Source organism: Schistocerca serialis, chromosome 6, assembly GCF_023864345.2.
Source record: "Schistocerca serialis cubense isolate TAMUIC-IGC-003099 chromosome 6, iqSchSeri2.2, whole genome shotgun sequence".
NCBI lineage: Eukaryota > Metazoa > Arthropoda > Insecta > Orthoptera > Acrididae > Schistocerca > Schistocerca serialis.
The window spans coordinates 256,546,548-256,566,486 of record NC_064643.1 but is presented as its reverse complement, the minus strand read 5'-3'; the positions used below and the strand labels follow the sequence as shown (position 1 = coordinate 256,566,486).

The window sequence follows — 19,939 nt, the reverse complement described above, 5'->3', positions numbered from 1 at the left end:
TATTAACTTAAACCATTAACTTTTCCTGTCGGTGGAATTCGAATTTATAGTTTCGTAATACAAAAATAAACAGCATATGTGTTGCTGCACATCAAAGATCTTTCCAAAACATGCTATTTTCCCCTGAGTTTCGTTTTCTATAGTACCGGAAAATTATATGCTGCTGTATAAAACCATATCCATTCAAAGGATTGATAAGTTTTACAGTTTCGACAGAAAGTATACTGTCACTTACTATGGAAAAAGTGTATTTTCACCTGGGAGAAAATGTATTTTTAACTGAGAGGTCTGGGGAAAATCCGTGAATTTTTTTTTCCTTATCCCCGTGTACACCCTGATGTAGTACATCGCTGACCTATCAAGGGAAATCCTACAATTCTCCACTCCATAATGCAAGTCCAAAAATCTGCATCCAATACCATCACAGAATTGACGGAGCCTCTGCCTGAGACCTGCCACTGAGACATGCCAACTAAGGATCCCCATCAATTCTGGTACAATACTGCAAATTGTAAGCACTGCTTGCAGTAGTAAAGAGGCATCTTTGGTTTAGACGTAATCCAAACCTTGCATATGAGTGCACTCTTGATAGCTGCAGATCAGATGAGACACACAGGCTGACATGCTGAGTGCACATTGGACTCTTTCTAGCCACGGGGGTTAGTTTCCTAAGGGACTCAATGATGCACCTAATTGGAGCTCCTGGTAACTAGCAAACACTACCCTATATGCCTGCTAGGATCTTGCTGAAGGAGTGGTCCACTCCTCACATTCACCCTCCGCCTCAAGAGACATGAATGGGCTACAGTCTGCCACACACTGTGTGGTGAGCAAAACTCCCCTGCGCCAGGTACGCTGGAAGGACCTCAGCACCAGAACCCATGGGCAAAGTAGTCAACACATGAAATGTTCCAAGCAGTGCATCAGCTTCTCCAATGCCTCTGCATCCAGACATAGCTGTCTATAGACAGTTGCTCATGGCCAGCAGCATCTTCAGCTGTTCACAAAATGTGACCAACTCCTCCTGCATCCACACCTCCTATCCACCTACTACTAAAATTGACAGAAGCTCGTGAAAAAACACTAAAGACTCTGTACAAACACAAACAGCTGTTAGTGTTGTTGCTGCTGGCACTGTCTCTCCTGCATCCCTGCAGCTCTACTGGCAAAATTCAAAAAAATATCAGATGACAGCAGCAGTAATGGCAGTGTGAAGGTATATTACTAACACAACTCTCACAAAAGTCCATTGACAAGCACTTTTGTAATATGACAGCAGTGAGTGTGCATAGATTCAGTGGATTGATGCCAGTAATAGTTTTAAGCATGTACAAGCATTTACTTCAACATGCATGATCGTGGACACCCATAAACATGCAATACAGAGAATATAATATTGTTTTATATAACAATGTAAAAATTATTTCTGCTGGGTCCTGAGACACAGTTCAAATATAAATTAACTAGTTGTATTTTCCATTTCAGATGAGGTTTAATCTAAATAGAGCCACAGTGAAGAATTTTTGGCATTTAATTGTTTCATCATTTTGTTTTACTCACGTGTAGCTATGTTGTGTCTTGCATTGTATGTTAAATCATGTAATAAAAATAGTATTTTATATTAGTACGTCATTCTTAAATGTGTTTCCATATATTTATCTCCAGGACCAACTGCTCAGTAAATAGTGATATAATATGTTTTGGGAACAGAAACTTTGAGAAGAATGTCCCATGTAACTGGACAGGAGGATATCGATGGTCCACTGCTCTTCTGCTGAGCATAACATTGGGAGGATTTGGAGCAGACAGGTAAGTATTGCGACATTTTACAGGTGTAGACCATTATACGGAAGTAACATATTTTGAGTATTTTGCTTGTATATATTTATTTTTAAAAATAAAAAAAATATTGGAAAATCCAGTATGGAATACAAACAGTGGAAGAAGTAATGGCAACCATTCACTACACAGGTGGGTGGTAGCGAGGGGTCTCTCTCTCCTGGGGTGGGGGTGGCAGGCTGTGTTGTATCAAACAAAGTGGTACTGATTATGTACAGAATGATACATCAGTCTGTGATTGAGAACTTTAAAGCAGATTATTAAACTGTATTACTGAGTCATTACAATTTTAGTCTTTTCTGTACTGCAGTGCCAGTGGTACACTACTTCTTCAGAGAAAAATATCTGTCATTACACCTTCAAATATTGCTTGAAATAAATGCAACTTAATGCTCTGCTCTTTCTTCAGTGAGTACACTGCTGATTTCTGTAGTTGTCACAGTCAAAGCTCACTTTTACATCATCTCCAAGGAACTCCATTTTTACTTCATATTGTTAATAATTTTGTATAGTTAAAAGTGCCTTAATTGGGCATTTAATCATACACACCGCAGAATCTATTCCTTTTCTTGCAGCAACAGATATCAAAGTTTTCTTCAAAATAAATATAATTTCCATATTTGACCTAATATGTATACATTAAAAAACTTTTAATTACATGAACTTAAAATTTAAGATTTTATAAGCTTGTTAAGAATTTATCTTCTCTTTACTCAAAAGTTCTGTTCATTAACTGTATGAAAATGATGGTCATTGACAGACATTTATATTTAGATTTCCTGTGACACATCTTCAGCCATTGAATATGATGAGAAGTAAGACCTATCCTTGGTTAAGGGTGTTTAAATAATTTATTTGCTTTAAATTATCTAGTAGTATGGGAATGTGGCTCTGACAAACATAGCCACTCAGATGTTAAGTTCATCAGTTCTGTACTCACTTTGACTGATAGAATTGCTAAACATATAACTATAAACAAATGCTGTTTTAAATACTTATCTTGGACATAAGGTAGCCTCTGAATCATTTAACACTAACACTGGGCTTGGATATTAGGTCACCTCTATTTTTAAAAAGCTGCAAAACTAACTGGTCGTACTGCACTGATTAATGGTTTGAATAAGGGTTTCACAGAAGAGAACTAGGTAGTGATAGTTAATTACGCTTAATGCAGTTTCTGGTTGGGGTTGACAATGAGCAGTGACCTGATGAAGATAGCACACATGACTGATAAACAGACTGTTGTTTTCCAGTTTCATCACAAATGCTTCTGTGACAGAGTTGTTAAGCATATCAGTTTGAAATTCAATAGGATACATTTTCAGATTAATGTTGATAGGTACCTCTATACAAGCTACATCTAATTGACTAGAGTTCATGAGTGAATGCGTCAGTCAAGGATGACTTACGCTAAAATTCCAGTAATAAAACTAGGAACTTTGGAAGTATCTTTCAAATAACACAGAGTGCTCAGTAGGAATTTGATTTATCATATATAAAACTCGAAATAAAAGCATGAGTGTCATCTGTGTAGCAAGAAAGATTTTGGTGGATTGGACACTGTTGTGGCATCAGTACATTGTTTTGTCTTAAAGCAGTCTTTAATAAATCTTTGTTTTAGATCCATTCATACTGTGGAACGTACAAGGTAATTCAGGAAAGCTGTTCACCGTAAATGCTTCTGGACCATTTGAAACATTTTAATTTTGTTTTCACCCAATTTAGTTGTAAGGTCAACATAATCGTTTGCCATTACTATATTAATTATAGAGATGCCAGTATGAGCTTCAGTAACAACAGTATGAAAAGGATAGATTGCTACTCACCACATAGAGGAGGCATTGAGTGGCACATTTAACAAAGGCTGCTAGATACACTACTGGCCATTAAAATTGCTGCACCACGAAGATGATATGCTACAGACGCAAAATTTAACCGACAGGAAAAAGTTGCTGTGATATGCATATGATTAGCTTCTCAGAGCATTCACACAAGGTTGGCGCCGGTGGCGACACCTACAGCATGCTGTCATGAGGAAAGTTTCCAACTGATTTCTCATACACAAACAGCAGTTGACCGGCGTTGCCTGGTGAAACGTTGGTGTGATGCCTCGTGTAAGGAGGGGAAATGCGTACCATCACGTTTCTGACTTTGATAAAGGTCGGATTGTAGCCTATCGTGATTGTGGTTTATCGTATCGCGACATTACTGCTTGCGTTGGTCGAGATCCAATGACTGTTAGCAGAATATGGAATTGATGGGTTCAGGAGAGTAATACAGAACACCGTGCTGGATCCCAATAGCCTCGTATCACTAACAGTCGAGATGACAGGCATCTTATCGACATGGCTGTAACGGATCGTGCAGCCACGTCTCGATCCCCGAGTCAACAGATGGGGACATTTGCAAGACAACAACCAACTGTACGAACAATTCGACGATATTTGCAGCAGCATGGACTATCAGCTCGGAGACCATGGCTGCGGTTACCCTTGACGCTGCATCACAGACAGGAGTGCCTGCGATGGTGTACTCAACGACAAACCTAGATGCACGAATCGCAAAACGCCATTTTTTCGAATGAATACAGGTTCTGTTTACAGCATCATGATGGTCACATCCGTGTTTGGCACTATCGCGGTGTAACCACATTGGAAGTGTGTATTCGTCATCGCCATACTGGCTTATCACGTGGCACGATGGTATGGGGTGCCATTGGTTACACATCTCGGTCACCTCTTGTTCGCATTGACAGCACTTTGAACAGTGGACGTTACATTTCAGATGTGTTACGACCCGTGGCTCTACCCTTCATTCGATCCCTGCGAAACCCTACATTTCAGCAGGATAATGCACGACTGCGTGTTGCAGGTCCTGTATGGGCCTTTCTCGATGCAGAAAATGTTTGACTACTGCCCTGGCCAGCACATTCTCCAGATCTTTCACCAATTGAAAATGTCTGGTCAATGGTGGCCGAGCAACTGGCTCGTCACAATACGCCAGTCACTAATCTTGATGAACTATGGTATCGTGTTGAAGCTGCATGGGCAGCTGTACCTGTACACGCCATCCAAGCTCTGTTTGACTCAATGCACAGGCGTATCAAGGCTGTTATTACGGCCAGAGGTGGTTATTCTGGGTACTGATTTCTCAGGATCTATGCACCCAAATTGCGTGAAAATGTAATCACATGTCAGTTCTAGTATAATATATTTGTCCGATGAATACCCATTTATCATCTGCTTTTCTTCTTAGTGTAGCAATTTTAATGGCCAGTAGTGTAGTATCTGAAATATGTAGATGTATTGGGTACCAGGATAATGGGTTTCTCACTAATTACTTGCTTGTGGCTAGAAAATCACTCTCCCACATCTTTTGTGGTTGCTGGCTAGGACTAAAAGATGTTATTAGTTGGCCTGCATGTTCACCTAATTTGACGCAACTCAACTTTTATTCTCTGGGGAGCTAGATGATGAAGTCTGTGAACAAGTTCCAACAACTCAAGAGAAAGTAAATTATCACATTGTTACAGGATGCTGATCAATATTGAAAGAATCCCTTCAGTTTGTTCAGGCATCCTTCTACATGCAGTTGGAAATGTTTGTCGCAGTTGACAGTGGGAATTTCAAACACCCAATGAGATATATGGAATTTTGTGGAAGTATTTATGACAACTTTCTTTTGTCATTTTCTTTTTGTTACTTTTGCTGGTGTCGTAATTTTTCTCCATCTGAAGTTGTTGTTCATAAATCTTTATACTTCAATTTTCTGCTTTACAAATCCATTTAATTTGTGATCTTACTTTCAAGGGCCTGACAAAACTGAGAGCAGAACAGTGCAAGTGAATGTCTTTGTAACATGTTAAAACAATAAAAAAATTTGGAGTTTCTTACTACAGCAATTCATAGTGTGTTCCCGGAAAGGTATACCTTCCTAAACATCATGTATACACTGTGAATTTACGCAGCAAGGAACCGAAGAAAATTTTATCGAAAAAGCAGCTTTGTTACCATAATTACATGGTGAATCATGCTTTGACGCACAACCTTTGCCTTCCAATTCATGTGTTCATCTCACATCCGTTTGTGTTATAAATTAAACTTTTTCTCAGCTACTCAAAATTTGTGATTACGCCCTCTTAGTTGTGTGGAACTGAAGCACATCATTAGCAATACACAACAATGCTGTGTGAGAACATGAATTGATGCACACGATAGCAATTAGTTCAAAGTACAGAACAGATAAATCAGAAGTTTTAAACTTGAAACAGTCTCTCTGCCCATTACTTACCTTCAGGAAGTGAAATATGTAGTACTGCTGATAGAAACATATAAAAGTGACACACTACCTAGCTTTTGGAACTCCAAGAGTTCCTCCTCAGGTTGGAGAGAGAAATATGTTGGAGAGTGTTAAAAAGAAAGGTCATAGATCACCTGGATAAATGACACAGTGGACAGTACATCCATTAGGTTTCTGAATTCCGTCATAATACGTAGCCATATCTTACAGTGAATTGGTAAAGATATACTTAAAGTACATTTACAAAATGGAAAGCAGGTGATGAACCTGCAATACAGTTAGTATACAACTACTACATCACCTACAATTATATGAAAGTACAATAATGTTGTTGTTGTTGTTGTTGTTGTTGTTGTCGTCTTCAGTCCTGAGACTGGTTTGATGCAGCTCTCCATGTTATATAATAATATGGAGCTACAAATTGTTAATATTTAATTGTATAACCCTAGCAGCACTAGCAAGCTATAGCATAATAAATTATCTGAACTAAGATTGCTAATGTAATGATCCCATTTTTAACAATTAGTTTTGTAGAAGTTTGATTTTCGCTCGAGCGGTGATCGCCGATTATGATTTAAGTTCACCTTTCTGCTTGCCCATGGGTAAAGCTTAAATTTCATCTTCATATTTGGCAGTAAATGCTGGCAGTCAAGAATCTAGCACAATATCTAATTGTGAGTAAACATGCCACTTCTTAACCAATGTGCCAAATAGTCTTGCTCTAAAATACAGTAACTCTTCATACAAACATGTGTTTACACAATACATTTCAGTAACTACTTAACTCTCAGTCTCAATGTCAATGTCAAGTTAACAGATGGAAATACAACAGAATGATTACATTATTTCAAATTATTTTATTCACTGTAGTCACTTTCCATATTGCATTCTGTGGCTCTTACTCCAGGGCTGACTGCTTCTCCAACATGGGGCAACGATTTATGGAGTGTGCACTAACACCCCTGCATGTACCATCACTTGTGTTGTTATAGCTATCATTGTCTCTTCAAATTATTCAGCATATGTAAATATATACCAGAAACAAACCTAATTGTAACATTCTCTTTTTCGAACCTCATTCTGCAATTGCACGGAGTCTTACAGGGTGACCCAATGAGCCCTTTGCTCTACATTCTTGCCACTGACGAAGTACTCCGAATTGGAGAAAATGAAGATGATGTATACGTATATGCATATGCTGACGACATAGCCATAGTTTCAACAATTATACAGAAGCTGCAGAAAATCATTGAGAAAATGGACAAATGGTGCAGTGAACACAAACTACACATAAACATAACAAAGACAGAATTGAAGATTTTCAGAAAAGGAGGCAAAACGCCCAAGAATGCGGAAATCAACTTCAGAGGACAAAAAATAAAAATCTCATCAGACTTTAAATACCTAGGTGTGAGATTGCAACCAACAGCCAAATGCTTCATGAAGCACACAACAGAACGTGCAGCCCAAGCAATAATAGCAGTACAGGACACCAAAAATATCCGCCTACTCAGCCTAGAAACAGCCATGAAATTATTCAATGCAAAAATCTTGCCAATCCTGGCCTATGGGATGGAGGTTATATGGGACCCCCTGACAGAAAAAAATCTAGAAACACTAGAAAAGGTGGAATCGACTTATCTAAAAAGAGCACTAGGTCTCTCAAAGACAACAAGATCTAGACTAGTGTACCTGCTAGCGAGAGAGACATTCCTAATTGAAGACATCAAACTTTGATATATGATGCCACACACCAGGGCTTTCAGAAAGCAACTGAAGATCACGGAGAAGAAACGAGTAAAAGTATGGCCAGAGTTCTATGGCACTGAAGCAATGACGAACCGCTCACGGACAACACCAAATTTCGAGCTGTGACATGTCGTAACTAGACTTTCTATTCACGGCTTTCATCATCTAATTTGCAAAAACAAAACTTATCAAGACCCAACCACAACATGTGTATTTGAACTGTGTAACGAAGCCTGTGATCAAAATCACATCGAACTGTGCAGTAAAAAGAGTGAAATCGATAAATGAATATGCAAAAATGTAAAATGTAAATGTAAAATGTTAAGCAAAGTAACTGTATATGGCTATTTGGCTGCAATTTTATTAAATTAAATTAAATACTAAATTCGAACATCATTCTTCAGCAAGGTAGAAATATGACTACAAAAAGTAACCTATCCCAAATTATTTACCATTGATTTGTTAATTGAAGCACAGAAAAGCAAGAGCAATTGCTTTCCATTCTTTACATCACAACTTTGAAATGTGGTCTGTTGGGTTTACAACAAACTGTAAAGAGAGTCCTGTAATAGCACTCTCATCAAACTAATTTCTGTGAAGTCATTTGTTCTTTTTATTTCCAGGTTTTATCTTGGTCATTGGCAGGAAGGCATTGGTAAATTGTTCAGTTTTGGAGGACTTGGAGTATGGACATTGATTGATGTGATTCTAATATCATTACATTACTTAGGTCCAGATGATGGTTCTCTCTATATATAACACTTGCAGGTGAGATAATTTAAAATAAATATTGGCATATTTATTACAATGATGGAAATTTCAAGATGGGAACAGAAAACAAAAGAATAGGACAGATACCACTCATGTGCAGTTGAATGATGAGTGACGCATGAAATTAGAAAATAGTGCTGGATTTGTTCTTTTTCTAGTATTAGTATTCATTTGCATATGAGTGGTTTCCTGCCCTCATTTTTAATTTTTTGTATATTGCTGTTTTTATTTTAATGTGCTAGTAAACCATACAAAATCTGTGTGATTAACCTGTAGGGCACTTTACAGCATTTTCAAAGCCATACATATTTAAAATCACTTTTACAGAAACTGATTGGCAGTGGTGTCCTCATATTTTACTGTTGATGTGTCACTTGCCCACTCTGATTGTGGTTCATGAGTTATGGGTAACATCCTCACGTCAGAAGCAGCTCCTCCTTTCATGTGGCTTTTCTGTTCTTCAAACTGGAAGATGTGTGCATTTAGATTGGGAGGCAGGGACAAAAAATTTTGCAATGTTGTTCTAAACTTATTTTTTGAAAATGATTTAGTGCAGTTAGTGAAACAGCTGGCCCCAAAGGAAAGTTGTTAGATCTGTTGCCAATTAACAGGCCCAACCTTTTTGATTTGATGTGTATAGATATGGGAATAACTTAACTACAATGTTACTAAATCACCATTTGTGAGTGATGTTGAACAGAAAGTTAAAGAAGTTAGAAAGATATTTATGCTTAACATGTTCAATGGGAAAGTCACTAGACTTGACTGGGGTAGTCACCAGCAAATATCAGCTCTGAAAAGAGAATGTGGACGATCAGTGGCAGAAATTCAGATGTAGGTTACATGCTAGATACGTTGTTGCTGTGGTAGATTGTGTGGCTCGGCAAGAACACACTGTGGTTGTATAAATACAGAGTGTACTTAAAGTCTGGGAACACTTTCAATTATTTATTGCACAAGAACCAAACATTGTACAGATATCATATATATGTCATTTTGAAGAGAAACCCTGAAATTTAATCTCCCCCCCCCCCCCCCCCCCCCCATGTATGCCACCACAGCGTAGTTTGGTAATTTGCCGATAGTCAGCGCTAGTCGCAAACTGACAAGTTCAGGTGCGGAGCGAGCTTTCTGTGTGTTGGATTTCGACGTGGCCTCCCTGATCACCAGATCTCACTCCGTGTGACTTTTTTCTGTGGGGACACATTAAAGATCTGGTGTATGAACCGCCTCTACCACGTGATGTAGCAGAGCTCTGGGAGTGAATACGGGAAGCGACTACCACAGTCAGTGATGCCATGCTGGGACAGGTATGGCAAGAATTCGATTACTGTATTGATGCCTGCCAGGCCACTCCTGGTTCACATATCGAATGTTTGTAAAAAAAGCTTTTAGAGTTTCTTTTCAAAATGCAATATGTATGATATCTGTACAATGTTTAGTTCTTGTGCAATAAATAATTGAATGTGTTCCCGAACTTTATGTACACCCTGCATATTAGCAAGTTACTAAAAATGCTATGTGAGCTGTATAGCAGATTCAAACTAAGTGAACCCTTGTTGACAAACTAAAGTTGAACAAAATCAAAACAAGCATAAAGCAAGCTATGCAGCAAGTGTTCACTGAATTCAAAAGCAAGGTCATATCTACGGGGTTGTTAAAAAATAATTCTAAAATGCTGTTAAAAATTTCTAAAAGGTTTTAGCCATATGTAAAAGCAGTGAATGGAACACAGTCCATGGTTGCACCAAAATGGAAACTGTTTCACCAAAGAATATTCCATCATTTTCTACTTGTGACCATTGTATTGATGCAAAAATGACCAATATAGAATTAAGCATAGAATGTGGAAACAAACTGTTGATAGAGGAAAGGCAACAGAATCTGGTGGGGTGTCATTAGATTCTAAAGTTCAGCCATTACAATTGCAACATAATGAAGCTTACATGCAACAAGCATCAATGAGGCTTTAAGTGTACTGCATGCTTGGATAAGCAAATGATTAGCATTGCAGCACAACCGCAAAAAGTAGGTGGGAATAATGTCATCTACTTTGTTAATGTAGGGGAAGATTACACAGCCAGTTTTTCATTCAGTATTTGAATTTTGGTTGTTTGTTAGGAAGAGGAGGAGGAGGAGGAATGATTACCAACAAGTCAGAATTTTACAGTGTCAGCATTTGGTCTATGAGTACTGTGGTTTATAACTCTACAACCTCACTGCTCATGTTGGCTAGGAATCCCACAGCTGGCATGTGAATGTGGAATTGATTGGTTTAAGAGGGCCATACTCGACATCATACAGGATGTCAACAGTGATTCTTTTAACGTCTGAAGAACTAAACCAATTGAAACCATACACGAGCCAGAAACCTGAACAGGACATGTAATTTGTCAAGAGAAAAACAAGAGAGACAGACACCCCTAAACAAGCAACCAACTTTGTGTGGCAAAATATTAGCAGATCTGGCTTCTAAACTAGCAAACACTCAAGTGAATTTAGTCTGTGGGCACCTTACCATCTTGCCTCATCACCTGAAGCACTTTCTAACCCTCACAGTGTGGGCGTGCCATCTTGGTGACCACTGTGATCAGTTTGCTGGCTGCCAGCATCATTGGTTCTGTGTCATTCCTTGCCATGGTATTATCTGCAGGCGCAAATACGAAATCCCTTCCTCCTTTAATGGATAGGTGAGGACAATATTGCCCAGATCTGTGGCTTAAAGCCTTAGGAAGGGAAAAGAGAGAGATGCCAGAAGCCGAGCCAGGAATTCACCAGGTACGGCTGCTGAGGTCAAGGGGGAGCAAAATGCAACTCTCCTTCGCCATGTTCAGCAGTCTGCTGAGCTGGTGTCAGAGGGAACACCTCAGTCTCCTGTGGTGTCCTTCTTGCCCTGTGGAAGACTAGCACTGCCATGAGCTTAAGTGATAAACGTGGTGTGGGTATGGCGAGTCTTGCCTTATATATTGTGGGGAAGTACTGATGTCATCCATACATGTTTTAGACTCCAAGTTGGCTCCTTAGGTTGGCAGCTGGCGATGCTCATGTTATGGTTGTAATCGATTCGTACATCTTGTATACCTATTGTCTCTGACCATAACGTAAAAAGAATTTGTCGGCCTCTGTGTTGGGCTGTAACCCCGTCGGCCCACCTCAGTCAACACCCACTGGCCAAATGTGCGGCCCGACACAAACACATCCATGTGGAATGTGACTGCTGGGGAGGGGCCGTAAGAGAGCTGACAGCATACAGGGCAGTTGTCCATGCACCAGCTCTGCCGGACTACACCCATTTACTAGGGTGGTCGGTACATGGCTAAGAAGTGCAAAAAAGCATCATCTCTCAGCATGGTTTGCACTGCCATCCTCATTTTAGTCCTAACCATCCACTCTGCCTCTTGAGTCAGTTGATGGATGGAAAGGAACATTGGTCAGGTGCTGGATACCATTGAGGCAACAGAATTTCTGAAACTCAGAAGCTGTGAAAGGGGGCCATTATTGGAGGCCAGTGTGGTTGAAGTGGGTGGCACATCCTCTATTGCAAATGTGGTCATAAGCACCTTGATGAATGATGTTCATGTTGTAGTGGATATCCGTGCTATATAGGAGAAGTTGGACAGGATATCCAACAGTATCAACCACATTTAGTCAAGAAATGGGCTGGCAAAATCCAGGTCTTCCCCATCCCACGGTTGAGGCAATGGCAAAAATTTCTATGTAGGGGCCTTGGTTCTGTGAACAGGCTTGTAAGCAACATCACTCCCTGATGCACGTTGAGCCACTCATTCGTACTTTGAAGCTAGAAAATTGGGATGGGCGTCCTTAGGAATGCTTACGTGTCACCCTCATGACACTGGTTTGCAATTTGTGGCTGCTGCTACTTCTTTGTTGACAATGGGAAATTCTTGCAGCATTGTTTCTAATGCATCGTCTATCTTGAAACAAACAATGTCTTCCCTATCAAACTGAGTATTGGGACCCATGGGCAACCTGTACAATGCATCAGCATTAGCCTGCTGTGCTATGAACTGAAAATGGACATCATGAAATTAATTGCTGAGAAATAGTGCCCAATGCTGTAGTCTGTGAGCCTTCTTGTCCAGGAATTTGGCCTTGGGATCAAACAGCAGTGCCAATGGATTATGATCCACACCCAAGTGAAATTTGGAGCAATACAGGAAAATGTGAAACTTTTTAACACCAAACACCATAGCCTTTGTCTGTTTCTCAATCTGGGAGTGGTTCAGGATGCATATGCTCCGGGAAAAATCCAGGAATTTTTTCATCCAGGAAAAAACCAGGAAAATCCCTAGAATTTTTTAAATTCTAGGAATTTTTTAAATTCCAGGAATTTTTCATTGTTTTAGTCATCAGTTAAATTTTTGTAATTTTGACTGGTAAGAACTGATAAAACAGCAAAATGTGTCAAAGGCTTTAGGACAAAGACTATGGAATACTTCGTAACAATAAACTACTGCCGACAAGCGTGATGTCACAACTTTTTATGTTATGTTTGTTTGAGCAGTTTCCCACGGGCTCACGTGCTTGCACAGTTGAGTTGTTTATGGGCAGTACTTTCTCCCGCTTCCGGCTACTTGAAGTGTAGCTGTTAGTTGTGTCAGCAGTACCAGCAAGCAGCCAGATACTACCCGGAAAAATTTTTCTGGTATGCCCAAGCTGCTGGATTCGTGCTTGCACATAGCAGTCTGAGTTGTAGTGGAGAGGGACTTAGTCTCCTTGTAAGCCATGTTTAAGTTTAATGACTTTGCTGTTTCCTCTTCATTTACACTTCTTACATCAAACGAAAACAAAACAGATTTCTGTGGTTGGGAGCTATGAAGTGAATTAAAAAACATGCACATAAATGCGGAAGGCTAACATACATTATTAGTTTCAGTTTTGTGATTTTATTTCATTTCCACATTTTTGGCAGTCAGTCACTTAGCAAAACAATGAAGTTATTGTTGTCGGTTTGCTAAATAAATGTGACTTTTAGTAATCTTTTCCCCAGAGGTAGTCAATTTATTAGAAAGAAAGTGTTTCACTCCGCACTATTGGCTAGTTTTTCAGGTGTACCCTGAATTTCTGTTGCACATTTTCATCTTCTGGCACGTATGGTATTATGCTGTAATAAAGAGCCAAAGATGAGATAATACAGTACAGGTACTCTAAAAAAATTTGCATCCTGGAAACGGGTGGGGCCTACTTCATTGTGAATCTGGACATATGAGTGTGCACTTAACACCAAATTATGCATATTAGCATGGTTTACAAAATTCCAATGCTCTTGGAGTGTTTTTTTAAAAATGATGTCTGGTAAGATCTCTTACTACTATGTATGTACAAACATATGGGCTTCTTACATCGTTGTAGCTGTCCAGGCACAGTGATGCCTGTTTTCTGGCGCTCTCTGGCAACTGCTGAAACAAAGCTATTTCTAACAGATCGTGGGAAAATATTGCAAATGGTGCTTTGAAAAGCATTAGTTTCAAAGTAAATTTCCTTTTACACAAGTGAATTATGTTACATGTGTGAATGTGCAATGAATTTCTTAAATCACAGACCATTTCACTCTTGAGGACTAGAATTTCGAGCCAAGAAGGCCAGAAATTAAGATCATTATTCAAAATGTTGCTGGCACAATTCTATGATGTATCTTAAAGTTTAACACATGCTAAAAAAGATCAATCTTATTTGTGAAAGCTAAGGTTTTCTTGTATTTACACTATGTACATTAATTTAAACCCTTAACTTTCCCTATTTGTGTGTTCACACTACCTAATAGTGAAGTTGTTATTGGCTGATGTCACGTGTTCTGTGCTCTGAATATTTACCGTCATTGGCTGGCGAGATCACGTGACATGAGCTATGAGTGGCTTACAAAAGCGCATTTTAATCTCGATTTCAATGCTTCAAAAACTAATGTGCTGTTTCGAATCTATACTTTCGTAATATGAATACAAAAATATGCAGTGTTTCGTAATATGACAGTATGCACCATAAATGTTGCTGCACGTCACAGATCTTGCCAAAGCTTTTTTCGCTCTCTAAAGTTTCACACTGGTGTATAAAATGTTTACCATTTGAAGGATTTATATTTTTACTACTCTGAGGGAAAGTATACTGTCACTTATCATGGGAAAAGTGTATTTTTCATGTTGGAAGAAGTATGTTTTTACGTGGGAAAAAGTGCGTTTTAACCGAGAAATCTGGGGAAAACTGGGATTTTTTTCTCCTTGTCCGCAGATACACCCTGTAATTCTTATGGGTGGACAGGAGGGTCTTACATACAACACAATAAATTGTTCTGGTCAGTATAGATTTCCGTGGGACAGTATGGCTCCAAACCCATACTGCAATGTATCAGTAGCCAGTAATTAAGCTATTAAGCTAAGGTCATGTTGACCAGAAGCTTACTTTCTGACAGCCCTTTTGTTGTTCCTATACCAACTGTCTTTTCCATAATATTTCAGAATTAAGCCTTTCTTCTGATGAAAAGAAGCAAGACAAAAGGCAGAGCATAAACAATGTTTTAGCCACAGAAAAGCTTCCTGAAAAGTGTGTGACCAAACATATTTCACACCTTTCTTATGAAGCTGACATAGAGGGTATGAGACCTCTGATACATTTGGTATGAATTTGTAATAATAGTTCACCATGCCAAGGAGCAACTGCAGCTCCTTGAAGTTCCAAGGGTTGGGCAATTTATCGATTGCTGCAATGTAGTTATCAAGTGGTTTAATGCCCTCCTTACTTATGACATCTTCTAAATACTTGCCATGGCGTGCAAAAACATACACTTTACCAACTGGCAAATGGCAAAACTTAGGGGGACGCTGACAGCTTAAGCTGAATGTAGGCCAGAAAATCAGATGCTTTAGCCAACATTGGCTCAAACAACTGAGTACAGGACTCCAAAAGTAACTCAAGGTCATCAAAAGGAATTATTGGTGATACAAAATTAACGTAATCAACAGTTTGGGACTCAAATGTTGCAAATATGCCAAATCCAAAAATAGTTGACAACAAAGCAGAATCAACAACTAATAATATTACTCAGTGCTCCGCATTCTTATATTTTGCTGCCACAACCAGTTGACCCTTCAACGGAATTAGTTGGCAACTGTAGGAGTCTACTGTCATGTTAACTGCTTTTAATGGGCAGGGAGGAGGGGGGGGGGGCCCTTGGGCTGTGATGCTCACGATACATAGTGAAATTGATCAACAAGACTCCAGCCCCAGTATCAAGCTGAAATTCAGCTGAGTATCCCAGAATAGACAATTGGAGCAAAAGGTTATGAACCATTTGCCAGACATATGAGGTTGGTGTGGAAACCACTTTAATAGACAACTGGTCAGTATTGCGAACTTAACCCGTAACTGGTACACCTGGGTCCCAGGGACCCGAGCGAAATTTCTTTTTTCCAGCTCCGTGATGTGTGTGGTAGCACTGACTTCCCTCTCCCTGTACTCTCCTAACAATCAACTGGCTACCAGCCCACAACATTGTTGCAGGCGTTTCTTTGTTAGTTTTGTTTCTATAAAGGTGATCGGGTCCCGTGGACCCAGGTGTACCGTTAGTGAAAGTTTTCTTTTCGTGGCATTATTTCCGGTATCTTGGATTTACGGTGTAGTGCTTCAGAAAAATGAGCGAGGAAGATACTACAGATAATCTGAACGAACCATTGGACAGTGATATTGAAGACATAAGTGGAAGCGACAGTGACTATGAAATTAGTGAACATGAAACTGGAAGTGATGAAAGTGATGATGGAGACAGTAACAACGAACAATCTGGAACTAATTATATCTATGGAAGAAACAGATTCAAGTGGTCAACAACACCCAGCATACGTGGAAGAACCTCTCAAACCAACATCATTGCTCCAATTCACTTTCCTGGCATACGTAATGCAGCTAGACAGGTAACAGAAAAGACCCCTCTAGCATTTTGGGAACTACTTTTCAGCAAAGAAATGATTGCAGAGGTAGTACTCAGAACCAATGAAAAGATTATGTCATTGCCACCTGAGTCAAAAAAGAATTCTTTTTCAAATCTAACAGACAGTACTGAAATAAAAGCTGTCATAGGTCTTTGTTATTTGTGGGGAGCCTTCAAGTCAAACAACGAAGATCTGAATGGTTTATATGCTACAAACGGCACTGGTAGACCAATTTTTAGGGCAACTATGCCCTTGAAACGTTTGCTGTTTTTATTACGTTGCCTTCGTTTTGATGATGCAGCAACCCGTGACGCAAGGAAACTCACAGATAAACTGTACCACATCTCTTGGCTCTTCAATTCATTGATAGAAGCTTGTCAAGAAAACTATTCAGTCGGAGAGTACGTCACTGTTGACGAAATGCTTGTAGGATTCCGTGGTAGATGTCCATTTAGGATGTACATTCCATCCAAGCCACGGAAATACGGTATAAAAATATTTATTCTAGCTGATGCCAAAATGCACTACTGTTTGAATGCAGAGATATATTCGGGAAAATCAGCTGTAGCCATCCCGCGCCGTGTCCTCTTACCAACAGCTGTTGTCATGCGGTTGGTTGAACCAATCAAGGGAAGTAACAGAAATGTGACAGGGGACAACTGGTTCTCAAGTGTGGAGTTGGTCAATGAGTTGTCGAACTGTAATTTGACTTATATTGGCACCATGAGAAAGAACAAGGCTGAGCTACCACCAAGCTTTTCAACAGCAAAGGGCAGAAATGTGTCTTCTTCAATCTACGGATACTCTGGTTCTGTAACAATACTTTCACACGTCCCCAAAAAGAACAAGGTTGTCAACCTGATATCGACAATGCACCATGGAGAATGTATGGTGGAAAATAAGCCTGAAATAATCCATGACTACAATAAAACAAAAGGTGGAGTTGACGCACTTGACGAAAAGACGCATAATTACACGACTTCTAGAAGAACAAGGCGGTGGCCTATGGCAGTCTTCTACACTATGCTAGATATAGCAGGTGTAAATGCTTTTGTTTTGTACCATGGGAAAGAAGATACTGATGATGTGACACGCAGAGAATTCCTCATTGAACTAGGTACACAACTCATAAGTGATTGTATGAAAAGAAGATTGGATTCTCCATTTTTGAGAAAAGATATCCGAAATTCCATTTGTGATATTCTAGGCATGACCCCCTCCAAGGCATCAGGAACATCCCAGGTTCACAGTGAAGCTGGTGCTACTAAATCGAAGAGGAAAAGATGCTCAGTGTGCCCATCTAAAAAAGACAGGAAAGCATCCCGGGCGTGTGCCAGATGTCGAACACCATTATGTTTGGAATGTTCCACTGCTTTATGTCCAAACTGTTTCGGTAGTCTGGATGAATGAAATAACTGAAATGGACTGGTGAAGATGCTGTATAATTGAAACCTAATATTTTGTCATAATTTCTGCTATTTTCAAAGATCACATAGTCATTTAGCTGAGAAATGTACTAAAATTTATCCAAAAGTTGTGCCTGCAGAAATTTTTATATTGATTTTGAACTTTTCTTCTGGCTTACTGTTGTGAAGCATAGTACATTTTGTGTTTAAACGTGAAGTTTCAGTTGTCTATCTTACTATTTGTAACTGATGTGCAGGACTTTCCAAAAGTATATTTTTCACATTTCGTATTTTATGCAGTTTATTGTCCTTTTTTGTAACATCTTTAAGGTATGACCATAAATGAGGAATGTGGTTTTAAAACATTAGTAACAAAACATTAATAAAAGTTTCATATTTAAATTTCATTTAAATGTGTTTTTTTTACCAAAATATACTCAAAACTTGGGTGGGTCCCGAGGACCCAGATGTACCTTATGTGTTACAATTTATAGGTGTACCAGTTACGGGTTAACACTGCATAGCACAGACAGCAGTGATGTGACCCCTTTGGTTGCACTGCAAACTTTATTTATGTGTGGAGAGGAAAGCCTTATAATCTGAGGGACTTCCACTGTGACAGCCAGTCCGACAGGGAAGGCTTATTCCTAGTCTGTCTTATCAAGTTGCTTAACAGGTTAGCTATGAGACTACTATTGGACAACTAAGAATAACCCAGGGATGTATGCCCCTAGCTATCTCATCTGGTCATTTAGTGTGGGAAAAACTACATTCCACTTCCAATATGTGGCACACACCAACAAAGGTTGCCTGGGGCACTGCTGACAGCACTTCAACTGTGCCCCATCAGCTGGAAGTGGATCAGACAACTGTAAAGGCTTTGCTTGAAACTACTTATTTGGGGCTAATCAAATAATTACATAGCAGATAATGGAATTGGCATAAGACACACCTTAGGGACCACGACCTCAGCAGTTTGGTCCCATAAGACCTTACCACAAATTTCCAATAAGACACACCATGCTGACTACAAACTTACAATCTCCAGACAAACGCTATAACTCCAGTGCCATCAATTGCACATATGACTCACTAATCCACATAAGTCGCTGATTAAATTTAGATAATGCTGCCACAACATGTGATTTATGCTCTAAATGTGGATTCAACACTGTACACAACTAATCAAACACCTAATCAAACAACTGTCTATGTGTGGCAGAATATTAGCAAGTCTGGCTTTTAAAGTAGCAAACACACAAGTGACTTCGAGTCTGCAGCCACCTTACTTTCTCACAATTGGCACCAGATGCTCTCTCCAGCACACACTGTGCGGACGCATCCTGTTGGCAGCCACCATGACCAGTTTGCTGGCTGCCAGCGTTATTGGTTTTGTGTTCTTCACTGATGTAGTATTATTGGCAGTGGCAGATACCAAAATTTGCACCAAGACCAAGTATTTACTGGAATAGCGAGATGATGTTTATATCATTGACAATCACCGTAGCAGCCACTGTTGTGGCTTCCCTTAACATAGCATGAGAGGGGCACATTGACTGTGGTGCTTCTAATTATGACATTGAACACATGAGCAGTAACAAGTCATCTCTTCAGATGAGTCCTAGTTCCAGATTCAAAATCATGATAGTTGTGGAGACTAATGAGAACAAACACTGCCCCATTGCATTTGCCACTGTTATATGAGCTCATCACTTGGTGGGATGGTATTGTGTCCAAGTGGGCACACATCATGATTTCTGGTTCACACAGCTGGTAACAGGGACAGCAATCCTTTACATTTCTGACCTTTTAAGGCCAGTGGCTGTGCCCTAGCTTCAGGGTATCTGTGATGCTGTTATTCAAGAAGATAATGAAAGGCTTTATGTTGCCTGTGAAGTCCCTGACTTCTTTCAATACAGAAGATGCTTGACT

General features: G+C 39.5%; 1 protein-coding gene across 2 annotated transcripts in view; it reads left to right on the top strand.

The window, feature by feature from the left end:
• Nucleotides 1–19,939, top strand: part of LOC126484611 (TM2 domain-containing protein almondex) — a 138,778-nt gene that overhangs the window by 103,229 nt on the left and 15,610 nt on the right. The window contains exons 5-6 of one of the 2 annotated variants that reach the window (XM_050108190.1): nucleotides 1,711–1,809; nucleotides 8,511–8,655. In XM_050108190.1, coding sequence (XP_049964147.1) covers nucleotides 1,711–1,809; nucleotides 8,511–8,646 — 235 coding nt within the window. In that variant the 3' untranslated portion in view covers nucleotides 8,647–8,655. Of the gene's footprint in view, nucleotides 1–1,665; nucleotides 1,810–8,510; nucleotides 8,656–19,939 lie in introns of both variants that reach the window. The other variant, XM_050108189.1, reaches the window with a different exon arrangement.